The sequence below is a fragment of the Mustela lutreola genome, chromosome 8 (genome assembly GCF_030435805.1).
Source record: "Mustela lutreola isolate mMusLut2 chromosome 8, mMusLut2.pri, whole genome shotgun sequence".
Lineage (NCBI taxonomy): Eukaryota > Metazoa > Chordata > Mammalia > Carnivora > Mustelidae > Mustela > Mustela lutreola.
Genome location: NC_081297.1, coordinates 130941274 through 130956068, shown reverse-complemented (window position 1 = coordinate 130956068; position 14795 = coordinate 130941274). Strand labels below are relative to the sequence as shown.

General features: G+C 37.9%; 1 protein-coding gene across 3 annotated transcripts in view; it reads right to left on the bottom strand.

The window, feature by feature from the left end:
* The window catches only part of NR1H4 (nuclear receptor subfamily 1 group H member 4), a 63167-nt gene that overhangs the window by 10975 nt on the left and 37397 nt on the right, over window positions 1-14795 (bottom strand). For 2 of the 3 annotated variants that reach the window (XM_059186639.1, XM_059186636.1), the window contains 5 exons: window positions 10285-10437; window positions 8244-8377; window positions 6558-6656; window positions 6130-6229; window positions 2048-2194 (listed from right to left, as the gene is read on the bottom strand). In XM_059186639.1, the coding sequence (XP_059042622.1) occupies window positions 2048-2194; window positions 6130-6229; window positions 6558-6656; window positions 8244-8377; window positions 10285-10437 (633 nt within the window). The remainder of the gene's footprint in view (window positions 1-2047; window positions 2195-6129; window positions 6230-6557; window positions 6657-8243; window positions 8378-10284; window positions 10438-14795) is intronic. The other variant, XM_059186638.1, reaches the window with a different exon arrangement.

Genomic DNA, 14795 nt, shown 5'->3' with positions numbered 1-14795 from the left:
CTTATCACAATAAAAAAAAAAAATCAAGATACTTCAGTAGCTGCCCAAGTGACGGGTTAACCCAGCAATCAGAAAAACTGATTGGTTAAGAACTAATTAGAACTGGATGGTACTGTGGAGGTTACCTGATTCAACCCTTCTCCCTTACCCCAGCTGCCTGGACAGATGCACAGATGAGTGAAAACACACACACACACACACACACCACTATGTTCCAGAAAATGTAAAATAAAATCTGTCCAGAACCAGAACCCATATTTCTTACTAATATACTGTCTTTCAAAGGGCGGAAATCTCTGACAATGTATTTCTCAGACTCTTTCCCTTCTCTTCATTTCTTCTGGGAGCACATTCTTGAAACCTCTTGCCTCCTGAGAGGCGTCTCCCATCCTGGTTTATCCTAACATTGCTGGCAGATTTGTAAAGCATGACTGGCATTTTTCCTCTCCTTCTCAAAAATCTTTAATGTCTCCCTGTTTCTTAGAAAATGAAGGATACATCTTTTAGCCTAACATTCAAGGTCCTCAAACATTTGATTCTGACTTCTAAAAAATTCCATTTCCCTTTGATGTAACCTTTAATCTAATCAAACTCAAATATTCATTCTTCTTTGTGTGTATAACCTGAACTCCCCTGCCTCAGTCCTTTGTTTCTGCTGGTCCTTTTCTCTTGTACCTCCACTCTGAATAGTCACATAAAATATCATTTAAGGCCCAGCTTGCCAATGAAATCTTTCCAGAGCCTTACCAACAAGATGTCACCCCATCTCATTTCTCTTCCACATTTTATTGTAACTATCAATGTACAGATCACATCTCCCTACTAGACTATAAGCTTCCTAAGAGAAGAAAGATGCCTGATTCCTCTCACTACCTCCACAGTGTCTTGCCCTTAAATATATGTTAAACTAATAAATTAGTGGATTTATTTGAATAATGAATGCATCTTTGTAAAATGTATATCCTTTAAATCTAACAATGATGATAATTATGCTTTCAGTGTTTAAGAGAAGAAAACACAACAATTATGGGATGGCTGTTTTTTAAAAAAATTATTTTCAATTATTTTCCTTATATTGCAAATGCAGAAGTTCCTAAAAACTTTCCTTCCAATCTCTATTCTAAATCACTAATTTTATAAATATTTAAACTTGTTCTAGTAATTCATAAAAAGATAATACTTTGGGAAGAAAGGATCTTAAGCCATCATTTCATCTCATTCATCCCTTCTCTCCCAATCCATATATAAAGTCTCTCAGGTAAATGAAAAGTTATACTATTTTAAGACTCAGATTCTAAGATAAATAGCACAGAATTCCTGGAAATTCATTCCAATATCTCTTAGTGCTTTCTGTCCCAGTATTCCTCTGTAATAAGTTCAACTCATACTATTATTTCATTTTGTCTCTTGAGAGACAGTGTAACATAGTAGTTTAGACACAGGGCTTCTAAAGTCAGACTTCCTGTCTGTCGATGGAAAAGTTATTAGGCACTCTCTGTGTCAGTTTCCTTATCTACTAAATTTGAATAATAATAGTACTTATTCAGAGGACTTTGCAAGGATTTGATGAAATCATATATGTAAAGTATTTAGAACAGTGTCTAAAACCTAGTAAATGGTGTATAAATGTTGCTATTAATAGTTCCTTTTATTTTACTTTGAATAGAGATAGATAATAGTTTGATCCATGGTCATTCAGACGTGAAGGTTTTGAACAAATGAATCTTTTTTGGACTGAATAACCTCAGCTCCTGTATGCTGTTTTTATCAGAGTAGTTTTCTGAACTTTAAAAAAAATTTTTTCCTTCGACCTTTAATCTTAATATAGAGCAAAGAGTATTTTTAGTATTTTGCTAATACAACAAGGATTTTTGAACCAACCCTCTAAAGGCCTCATCTATTTAACACATATCTTTTTAGAGCCATTCTCCATACTAATCACAATGGGCACATAACTTTGCATAAGACAGACAAGACGCCTATCTTGTGGGATGTACAAATTCTTACTTGCAGGAACAAACTCTTTACCATTAGCCAAATCACTTACCACTCTTCCGAATTCTTTCTTCCAATAGGTCAGCATGTCCAGCTGGAAGTTTCTTATTAAAAATCTCAGCTGAACGCAGGAACATAGCTTCAACTGCAGACCCCTTCAGCAAAGCAATTTGATCTTCATGGTCCAAAGTCTGAAATCCTGGATGAAGATGATAATCAAATCAGTGTGAGGGAATTGTGAATTTTATATAACAGTATTTCATCATCGTTATCATTCCCATTGATAAAACATTTCCATAAAGTGATTTTATAATTGTTTTAAGGTTGGGTAGTTTGAGCCATTAAGTGCTTATTGTTCTCTCCCAAATAGATGTTGACTTTTATCTTTATTAAGCAGAATTTGTTGAATAAATTGGGTAAAAAAGGATGTCAGACCCACACCAAAAATATATATTATGGCAGAGCAGAGATCCAGATGAAGCAACCCTCAGAAATTAGAAGCAAACAGATACTCTTTGAGCTATTATATTAGTCGCATCTGGTGTCTTGGAGTTAACTCTGCAGAATGGAAGCATCCACAAAACAGAAAAAAATCTTCAGGGGCCCCTGGGTAGCTCAGTGGGTTAAAGCCTCTACCTTTGGCTCAGGTCATGATCCCTGGGTCCTGAGATCGAGCCCCACATCAGTCCCATGTGAGGCTCTCTGCTTGGCAGGGAGCCTGCTTCCCTCCTCTCTCTCTCTCTGCCTACTTATGATCTCTCTCGCTGTCAAATAAATAAATTATAAAGAAAAAAAAAAAGGAAAAAAAAGAAAAAATTTTCACATATATCCAGACATTTAAGGGATTATTTGTCTGGCTCATTAGTCAATCTGGAGAATGGGGGAATTTTCAAAAAAAAATTAATAAAACAATCAAGATCATGTTAAGATATCTGCTCTGAGCTCAGCACTCTATCATACAGGGTAGAAAAAAATTAGAGAAATATGGGAATGAGTTGATAACCTGAAGGAACATGTCCTTATCCTGGCTTATATGCCATAGTCCCCAGCTACCTCTCTGACATCATTTCTTCCTCCTCCTTCCCCTCACTGACCGCACTCTAGTCACACTGACCCTGGGCTCTACTATGAACATGTATGTTGTTTTGCCTCAAGGGTAAATGCTCTTCTCCAGCTATCCCCATGTCTCACTGTATACAGACATGTACTGTATGCAGATCTCTGCTTCAAGGTAATCCTACTAAAATAATATCCCCCAGAATTTGCTGGTTCCTACCTGCTTTATTTTCTATTCATAGAGTTTACCACTACCTCACATAATAAAATTATTCATATTTGCTAATTGTCTGCCACATCTAATAGAGTATAAACTTCTTGGAGTCAGAGACTTTGCCGTTCTCTTCATTTTTGTATTCCCAGTGCCTGGCACATAATTGACAGCCAAGAATTACTTGTTGAATAATTAGATAACTGAATAAATGGGAAAACAACACAAGCTCCTATGCACATGTATACACACACACACACACACAACACATATAAAAATAAACTAACATCATCAGGGTTCAAATGGCTTAGAAAAGTATTAAATAACAGTGGAAGTTTAGAAAAGAGAGAAACGTGAAGGATTAAGAATCACTATGTTGGTGAATTGAAAAGCTCCTTTGAGGACCGGAGCCAAGCCTGCAGGGTCTCCAGCACCCTGGACAGTGCCTGGCACAGCTTATGCTCAATGAACTACAGAATGAAACAATTCATCTATCTTTCACAAAAACCCCTTCATTTTTGGAGTTACAGCACTATTATTACTATTTATAATAATGCCATTTCCATTATTTTTGTTAAAATATTAATTTAACTATATTGTTACTATTGCTAAAATTTTTCTCACGAGTTTTGTGTTTTTTTATTTCCTCCTGTATTTTATTTTTTTCCTTTTTAAAAAGTTTTAAAATATTTTTCATTTTTTAAAAGTTTATTCTTAAGTAATCTCTACCCCAAATTTGGGGCTCAAACTCAAAACCCCCAAATCAAGAGTCACATGCTCTCTCAACTGAGCCAGCCAGGTGCCCTTGCTTTACCCATTAAACATACATTAACTGTACTCTTTCCTCCCCTCATGAACTAGTCTAAGCATGGGGAATAAAGAGATATGTCAGTTATTGCTGTTGCCTTCAGATAAGCTACATTCTATGAAGAAGAATTTTTTCTTCAATTATTTTGTGGTTCAAGATCAACAGACAATTTGAACTGAAAAACTCTCTTTTCACAAACAACCAAAAACATCATATTTTTCCTTTTCTCCCAATTCCTCCTCCCACACTTTCCACTCCTGTATACACTTGCTTTTGATCAAGACTGCCCTAATTAGCATATAACAAATTAAGTCCTTCTTTCGTTGTTAATAAAGAAATGAGAGAATACTAATGTTAAAATGATAATGAACATTTTCTCCTCACATTTTATGAGTTTTATGTAGGCTTATGTCTATCCATGACACTTTAATAAAATAACTGCATAATGTCAGCAAAAGAAGACAAATTAACCTAATTAAAATCTTACATCAGAAGTTACCTTCTGTAATTTAATATTACAAGGTTATGCTCTTATACAAGGTATTAATTATACTCTCCTAGATCATGGAATTCTATTGTACTAATATATTTTTAAAACACTGAAACAACTTAAATGTAGTGGCTTAGATAGCATTGGTAGTATTGTTGGAAGAATTGGGAAGCTGGGAGACAAGAATCTTGAATTCCAGTTTCTGTATTGGCAAATGACTATGAATACGTTCCTCTCCCTCATTTCACAAATAAAATTGTTCATTAAGTACTTTCAATTTTTGCATCTCTCTTCATTTTGTTTTCTCTTTAGTCTCCCACTGCTGTTGTTTTATTTCAAGCCCTCTGCCTTGACCTCTGCAGTAGCATCCTAAATGACCCCTCCTCCGTGGTCCCTCCCTATTCAAATCCATCTTATATAAAACTGATCAAGTCATATCTATATAACATAAATCCATAACTTTCCTGTCAACACAAACAACAACAACAACAAAGAGGCACCGAAAGCTCTCTACAATCCAGGGAATGATGATTAAATTCCTTAGTTAGGCCCTTAGCAGTCTGGTACCAACTACATTATGTTTAACCAAGGAGCCCACCACATTATGCTGTAATCCCATTGAATTTTCCTCTTTCATCTCTAAAAATCCTATTTTTGCTTATGCCTTATATTTTATATTTTCACAAGCAGGTTTTTCAACTTGGAAGTTTCCTTCTCTTCTGTGCCACCAAAAAAACTGCTTTATCTTTTTAAAAAATTTTTATTAATTATTTTTATTAACATATAATATATTATTTGCCTGAGGGGTACAGGTCTGTGAATCATCCAGCCTACACATTTCACAGCACTCATTATATCCCATACCCTCCCCAATGCTTTATCTTTTAGACCCAATTAAAATATTGTTTTCTTTGGGGGACGCCTGGGTGGCTCAGTTGGTTAAGCAGCTGCCTTCGGCTCAGGTCATGATCCCAGCGTCCTGGGATCGAGTCCCATATCGGGCTCCTTGCTCCGCTGGGAGCCTGCTTCTCCCTCTGACTCTGCCTTCCACTCTGTATGCCTGTGCTCGCTCTCACTCGCTCTCTCTCTGACAAATAAATAAATAAAATCTTTTAAAAAAAAATATTGTTTTCTTTGAAGTCTCCCTATCTTTCTCAGATACAATTAGCAACCACTTCCTCTCTGTTCAAACAGTACTTTGTATATAATTGTTTTTATTATAGCCTTTCTTTAGACACCCCCTTGAAGGTAATAGCTAGGTACTTAGCATGAAATAGGTATCAACAAATGCTTTTTAAATGAGTAAATGGATGAATAACAAATCTGTAAAGTCTCAATTTCTTAGTTTATCAATTCAGAAGAATTATTATATATGATTTCACATATCTTATGTTCTAACACATGAAATAGAACATGAAATGTTCTAACATTTCATGTCTATAATTGCTAGACACATTAATTTAAATCGGATGTAAAATAATCCCTACTTTACAATAAACAGAACTGATTCTCTCAATGTCACAAGAATATTGCACAGTATAACAAAAAAGTATCTACATATAAAAATACCTGGCAGTTTTTTTGTGAATTCTACAAGAATCTGTACATGACTAGTTGCCATTTCAGTTAAAATGAGAAAGTTTTCTTCTGCACTGAATTCTTCTTTCAACTAAATTTTAAGGAAAAAAAATCAAATGATTAATAAGTAGATAAAAGGATAAATAACACAAAATCATTAGACTAAAGAATGAGATTTGGATAATACAATTTAAATTTCAGTTCATATTTTTCAGATTGCCAGAGAACAATTACTATCACCTAGACAGATATGAGACCTCTTATTCTTTGTTCAATGCTGCTAAAAGTTTAAACATATAAACTAAATTCTCAGCTGTAATCATTTAGAAATAACAAATTCATATATAAATTCTATCTCCAAAATACTAAATGCTCCAGAAAACATTAACTTTAAACTATTTTCAGGTATTTGTACATACAATTTTATTTGTTATTTCCTGAGGCATCCTCTGTTTGCTATATGAATCCATAATATAATGCAGAAGATTCTGTTGATCTGGGGTGAGTTCAGTTTTCTCCTACACTGGCAAAAAAATAAAAGGTGTTAGGGAAGGTGGTTATAAGGCATCTTTCATATATGTGCATCCATCTGGAATAAACTAATTTCAGAAATTGTGTGCTGTAATCGCTTACTCTGGGTCCTTGGGCAAGCCTTATACCCTTTCACTAAATGTCTCCCAAGTTGTTGATTTTTTTATCTGTAAAATAGGAGTAACAAAATATCCATTTCATGTACTTCTTGGGAATATAGGATAGTCTGGATATGAAGTCTATCAAGCCCATTCATAGGGAAGTTCAGTGAAAGTTCAAGGTTTAGTCACTAAGGAAAATGTCCCACACTTAAGAGCATTCTGAGCAAACTGTGGCCCATCTACCAAATCCACCTGGTTTTGTGACTATTGGAACAAACCACACTCACTTGTTTATGTGTTATCTATGTTGCTTCTGCACGAAAATGGCAGGCTTGAGTAGTTGTCATGGAGACCTATGGCCAAAGCCTAAAATATCTGACTCTTTATAGAAAAAAGTGTTTGCCTAACCTTGAAGTAGAGTCATCAATCTGCACAGTTCAGACCCTGAACAACCCTTTCTCCCTACTAGCATCTTTTGAAGAGTATGGTTAATCTGTCAACTCTTTGCTTCCTTATATCAAAGTGTGAATGTCCTACGGCAAGATAATATGAAAGTATTTTTTTCTGAAGTGAATGTGAAATACTATACTTGGAAAACTAATTGTGGATGAAGTTTTCCTTGTCAGTAGTATCATAAGCATTAAGAAGAGTGTGATTTAAACAATCATGGATTTTTGTTTTCTCAGCTTTTGGCAAATTAAAGTTCCCCATATACTCTGTGGATTATCACCATGTGTTTAACCAATCATCCAAAATGCTGTTTTGTTCCTCTATTTTGTCTCAGGTTGCTCAAAGGATTTCTTGCATAATCCGTGAGATCTATGGGAAAGGCTTTTCTCTATTGTTCCACAGATGTGTATCGACTCAGTTTTACCCATTGATAGGGACTAACCCACAAACCTCTACTGAATACACATCCTTCCCACTTTTAAGTTTCCCTTCTTAATGAAAGAAAAAAGAAAATTGTCATCAGAACTCAACCTGAGGGGTGCCGGGGTGGCTCAGTAGGTTAAGTGTCTGCCTTTGGCTCAGATCATGATCCCAGGGTCCTGGGATCCAGGCCCACATCCCACATCAGGCTCCCTGAGAGCCTGCTTCTCCCTCTCCCTGCTTGTGCACGCGGGCTCTATCAAATACATAAAATCGTTAAAAAAAAAAAAAAAAAAAACCCTCAACCTGAAAAATCCATTTTCTACACTGAACCATTTCTACTGGGATTCTCTTGGGAGTAAGTGTGGAATGGAGCCAGGGGAACGGAGAGCATTCATTTTGCTTTATTTACTGCTAGTATTTGAATTTCTACACCAGAGCAGATTTTACTTTCTCCACTAAAAAGAAGAAACCCATTTAATGCACAACTGGAATGAAATTCTGCTTACGGTGGCTCTAATTTTAAAGCCTCTCAGCCAGGTCACTACAGGCCTAGAAGCTCAGCTGCTGTGGGCTTCAGCGGACACCATTGCACGTTATTACCCTGCATGACTTGGTTGTCGAGGTCACTTGTCGCAAATCCCGACCTTCGCTGTCTTCACTAATGGTCTGATCTGCATGCCGCTTCACATTCTTCCTTAGTCGTTTAGATTTACACTGAATTTCAGTTAACAAGCCTGAAAAGATAAAACAGAGAGATTTCAGCCCAGAGTCCTATTGGGCCTGTGGTCATGAGGCAGCTGATGTGTAGTTGGCTCACATCTCTGCAATTTGGCACAGCACTAATTCTAATCCTTCTGAATTTTGAGACTTGGCCTTGAACAAGAAATTTTTCCCCCTGTGAATCTCAGTTTCTTCATTGATAAAATAGGAAAAATATCTACCTCAAAGAGTTTTGTATAGATTAAGAGTAATTGGGTCTTTTAAAAAAAGTTGTATTTTATGTAAAGAGTTTGTAACACGAAAGCATTGTACAAATGCATGGTATTCAGTCAATAAAAAAGTGAAGGACACTGTCCCCATTCTTGGTCTAGGGGACCCTGAGAGCTAGTGTTGTATAACATAATGTTAATATTATTTTTCATCCATGTTTATGTAACTGTATCTTAAAAAGTATATTCCATGTCACATTAAGCACACATAAGTAAACACATGCTGAGCAAAACAAATGTCAACATCCTTTAGGGAAAATTTTAAATCTCGTCATTTTTCAGAACTGTGTACATTATTGAGAACACAGAGATGAAAATAACTCAAAGGGACTTTGAAATTTCCTTTTGAAGAATCTTATAACATCATCATTAATTTACACTAAAACAGAGCTATAAAAAATAATGCAGAACAATCTTCCATATTCCCATTTAACGTCCTTATCCTCTCAATGTTAATGAAACTAAGCTCTGGGAACTTTTTTGTCCAGGAATTTATTTTGTAAGATCACATAAAACTCTGCATCTGTTATGGGGCAAGTTTGCATTAATAATAGTATAGACTCTGGTAGGCGGAATCATGAAAAATGTCCTCAGTGCTCCCATTGGAACGAGTTCATATATAAGTGATGAGCAACATGAACCCCCCACTATCAAAGTAAGCATTTCCATTGCAAGATTGGATTCCAGCAGACGTTCCTACTGCAGTCTCTTGTTTCATATGCTAAGAGGAGATAGTGATCATCCACTATAAAACTTTCATCTACCCAGAGCTGGATAATTTACACTGGCCTATTTTTCCCCCTCTTGCACACATTATTTCTCTGGGTCCATCCCAGTCGCCTGTACAGTGTGGAAACAATAGAATTGGAGTCACCTTCCAAAGGCTTTTATTCCATGTGGCATTCCCTCCCTGAATGTTATCATCCCCTTGGTGACATTTGTTTGTCATTTGTGTTTTGAGGAGGAATAGGCCATATCTCAAAATCTGAGTGGTCTGTAGAATTTGCAGAATGAAAAATTAATATGTTATATATGAGCATGCATTCCAAATTGATGAAGATTATGGTTCCTCACAAAACCAGCAGTTAATACAGTGTCTCTTTATCAGATCAAAGGGCCAAATTATATTAAAACTCACAGTAGTTAATTTCCTGTGTAAACCTATACAAATTGGTTCAAAGCTGCACTAAGAGAAGAAGGACTTCTAATAAAATGACTTGGTTTAAAACTCTATTTAGACAATTCAGAGGCAGTTATACCTTATAAAACATTCTTAATTTCCCACAACTGTAAATTTTTATGCTAATTAAACAATAAGAAAGATACTAAATCAAATTTGGAGAAAATTTTTGGCTGTTTTTATTCCTGGTAGCTTCTTACAACATGCTATTTTCACTGCAGATTAATGCCATTTTACTCCGTATATGATTCCTTGCAACAACGAACAGCAAAAAGCTGCTTCTTTCAGGGGAATAAAATCCTTTTTCACTGATACTTTGGTTAATTTCAGGCGTTCCTTATCCTTTTCCAGAACTTCCACAGTTTAGTTCATCCCTTCTTTAGTATGTGAAGTACCATTCTAATCAGATGAGTTACCTGTATCTGCCTCCTTAAGAGATTTTAAGTGGAATTTAATTGCTTGATGTGAATACCTGTATACATACATTCAGCCAACATTCCCATCTCTTTGCATTTCCTTAGGCGACATTCTTGGCACTTTCTTCGCATGTACATGTCCATCACACAGTTGCCCCCATTTTTACACTTGTACACGGCATTTTTGGTAATGCTTCTCCGGAAGAAACCTGTGAAGGAAACATAGAAAGGAGTAAAAGGACTCATAACAACTCCTGTTCAGAAAAACACATTAGGAATAAGGGATGCTAGAGCATTTTCTCAATGGAGAGCACCCAGGCCATCCTTGAGAGTACAGGTGACAAAGGTACCTTCAACCTCACTTCATCGTCCAGAAGACAACTATTGTTAACGTCTGTCTCAAAGATAAAGATGTTTGAATCATAGCCTCGCTTAAGAAAAATCTTAATTTGTGAGGGGTAGTTAGAGATTTATTTATTTGTTTCAGAGAGAGAGAGAGAGAGAGAGAGAAGTGGGAATGACAGAGGGAGAAGGAGAGAGAGAATCTCAAGCAGACTTCCTGACACAGGGCTCAGTCTTAGGACCCTGAGATCATGACCTGAACTGAAGCCAAGAGTCCATCATTTAACCCACTGTACCACCCAGGTGCCCCTTAATTTTTTTTAAGGCAGGTTACTTTCCTTATATCTTTAGGGAGACAACTGTGTGCCAGTGAGCTCAAGGTGCCAGTGGTACAACGATGAAGAAGTCATCCCTGCCCTCTTAGAGTTTATAGCCTGGTTGAGGGCAAACCCATGCAAACAACCAAACAAGTGAAATTAAGTGTTCCTGGGCTGGGCTGGGCTGAGGAAGCAAAGAGAATGGTCAGTTCTGGGTGAAGAGATTAGACTCGGAAGTAAGTGTTGAGCTAAGCCTTGCAAAACAAGTTGCTATTTACCAAGCATCCTGGGAGAGATCACATTGAAGGCTTCCATTCAGTATTTAAGATGCCCAGCCTAGTGTAATAATACAGATGCCAACCTTGCTTTAAATGCAAATATGTATATGGCCGCAGTGGCAGCCTACCACAGTTAAGCTACAGGCGGGAAGGCCTTTCTCTTTTTCCCCACTTGCCACTTCTACTCTTTCTCCTCCACCTGGATAACTGCAATTTCTGACACTTCCAGAGTCAAGGTGAAGTAGTGAATAAGGAAAGGATTGTGGGAGGCAAGGGGAAGAAGTAATAGGAAAGTGCTTTGTTGCCTGTACTGCTAGAAGTTGGCTTGTGCCCAGCAAGTTTCTGAAATTGACTCCTTCTCCCTTGGGTTGGGTTCTTTAGAGGATGCCCACCACTGGGACATGTTCCTTATGTTCCTTTGCAATTCCTCAATGGGGGCAAATACATCTCTATTCTAGCCCATGACTTGTATCCCTTTCTTCTGCATCTAGGAATTTAGCAATTTACCACCATCCTCTACTCTGAAGTCCCTCCATGTGGCCTTCTTGTCATGAGCTTAAGATAACCCTGTGCCAGCTTTCTCTGGTGCCCCAAACTGGGGAGGAGGTCGCGGAATCTCTCCCACTTATTCATAAGCAGTCGCCATACCTCTGGCCCTTCTCAGGTGAAAGTCAGGTGCCAGTCTCCTGTGTTCCTCAGCTGTAGGGGATACTTATCAATCTCCTCATGTGATCCTGTTGAAGACCCTTTCATTGGGCATGGGGCAGCAGGGCCTCCTTAGTGTATAGATTTCACCTGGAGAAGGGGGGACACATTTTCCTAATCCTCACAAAAGTACCATACTTTCAGTGGTGGTCCCCAAGACAGATACCTGCATCCCACACCCTTCCCCCTCTGCATTGGGGATATGGGATTTATGGTGCACTAGTCACATGCTCCAAAATCTTTAAAGACTACTCTAGAATTTCCAACTCCTGACCACTTCATACCCTCAAAGTAGGTAAGGTTTTAACTATTTCTTAACTACCCACTGCAAGATGGACTCACTTCAGATATAGCACCTAATCTTCAAGAATGCTGAAACTGAGACAGCAAGAGTCCTTCTTATTTTAACAGCCTGTTGGAATAAAGCTAACATTTATCAAGCACTCACTGGCTGTTGTTCTAACCACTTCACCTGCATTGAGTTATTTAACCTTCATAACAATTTTATGATGAAGATAATATTATATATTCCCATGTTATAGAAGTGGAAGAGAGGTAGAGAGATTAAGCATCTTGGCCATGATCACATGGTTAATAAGGGGATTAGGAGGATTCAAACTCAGGCAGGAATTTCATCACAGACATGGAGATTTGCACATTAGTTATGGCAATTTTTTTCCAGCAGAAGGCCATAAAAATTGTTCTGGTAAAATAAGTATAATATGACAATATCCCAATAGCTAGAAATTGAGTGTCTTGAGGAAAAGGCATTATATGGCTAGGTATGGCCCTGATTAACTTTGAGGGGAAATCAGAGAGCACTTCATTAAAGAAGTAGAATTTAGGCAGGCATTAGGAAATAAGCAGGGTTTTAAAACATGGACTGTGAGGGAGGAAGGGCATTCTGGGAAATGAGAAAGTTATGGAAATACCAAGGAGGGGTAGATGATCTGTTTTGGTGGGAGGGTAGAGTATAGGGAGAATTAGTGGATGGTGGGTAAGAGCATCAGTGGGACAGAATATGGTTAAATGCCCTTCAACACAAGGCAAAACTGCTGAGTTTTTACCATGCAGAAAGAGAGAAGCCATTAGAGGGTTTTGGCAGAAGAGGGTAGCCTGCATCTTGGGAAGGATCCTTGGTGCAAAGTGAAAAATGTGAAACAGCTGAGAGGTGATTGGTGCCTGAACTAGATGGTGAGAACTGGGAAGAAGAAACAGGGGAACTCAGGACTTGTTAAACTAACTCAACGTAAAAACAGAGCCTGAAGAAAAAGTTAGAGATAGCAAGGTTTAAAAAAGCCATAGACTTGCTTGTGAATCTGTCAGCTGGTATAACTTTCAGTAGGAAAGATCTTACCATTTTCCTAAATGTCAAATCCAACCACACCAAGTCTAAAAAAAGACTTTGTGCTTCAGATCAACATTGATACAGGAAGTGCAAATACCAAAGCACGCATTTTAAAAGAGCCTCTAGGCAAAAAAAAGGAAAGAAGGAAGGAAGGAATAGGAAGGGGGGAAGAAAGAAAAAGAAAGGAAGGGAGGAGGGAGGGAAGGAAGTTAAGAAGTTGGGAAGTTAGTTAGTTTTCTTCCTTGTACCAAATCAGTGAGCTCAATGATGTTCCTTAGTCAACCTGAGTCCATCTTTACATGAATATTTAGCCCCTCCCAGGAAAGATTCCATTTAAAAAACCATCATGGGGTGTGGTGCCTGAGTGGCTCATTCCTTGAGCATCTGCCTTTGGCTCCGATCATGATCTTAGGGTCCTTGATTTGAGCCCCACATTAGGCTCCCTGCTCAGAGCGAAGCCTGCTTCTCCCTCTCCCACTCCCCCAGCTTGTGTTCCCTCTCTCGCTGTGTCTCTCTCCGTCAAATAAACAAGTAAAATCTTAAAAAACAAAAAACACAACACAACACAAAACAAAAAAACCCACAAAAAAAAAAACCAGGGGCACTTGGGTGGCTCAGGGGGTTAGAGCCTCTGCCTTTGGCTCAGGTCATGATCCCAGGATCCTGGGATCAAGCCCCACGTCAGGCTCCCTGCTAGGTGGGGAGCCTGCTTCCCCCTCTCTTTCTGTCTGACTCTCTGCCTACTTGTGATATGTCAAATAAATAAATAAAATGTTAAAAAAAATTGTAGATACTGATAGCACAATAGTTAACAGAAATAAACCTCCTTATTCCAAGATGGATCAAAGGAACAGTGCTAGGACAATTCTGCAGGTTTGTTTTTTTTCCTTGAACTTTGGTATTAACTGAGAAAGAAATCATTATCATCTCAATAGCTAGCTGAATTAATTAGCTTTCATTCTGAGATGGCAACACAATATTATCATTATATCACTTAAATATGGGTGCATATACTATATTTATACTTATGCAAATTTATCCATACACGTACCTCTGACTCTATCGTGAGCATATTCAACAATGCCCAGAAAAGTAATTTGAAGATGAATGGAAAGGAAATTCACTGAGGAACAGAGACTCCCTGATAATGAAAGATGAGTAGACAGGGCTGGCATTGTCATCTGAGGAAGGTGTAGCACTAGGGGAATTCCTGTGGTGGCAGGAGAATGTCTATAGGATAGGAAAATGGATCCCTCAAGTGTGCAAAATATTGCATATCCTGTTTCTCTGCTTCTTTATATAGACATAACTCATAGACTATGCCCTATTTCCAATGCATATATACATATATGTGCACACACAAGCACACATGCTCATGCACACATCAGACTCCAGTGACTGACAGTAATGACTGTTTGAAATCAGTAAAATATTGGTTGTTTAACATTTTCAGGGTCTCGAGGTGCCTGGGTGGCTCCGTGGGTTAAGCATCTGACTCTTGGCTTCTGCTCAGGTAATGATCTCAGGGTTGTAAGATCAGGCTCTATGTCAGGCCCCTTGCTCTGCATAAAGTCGGC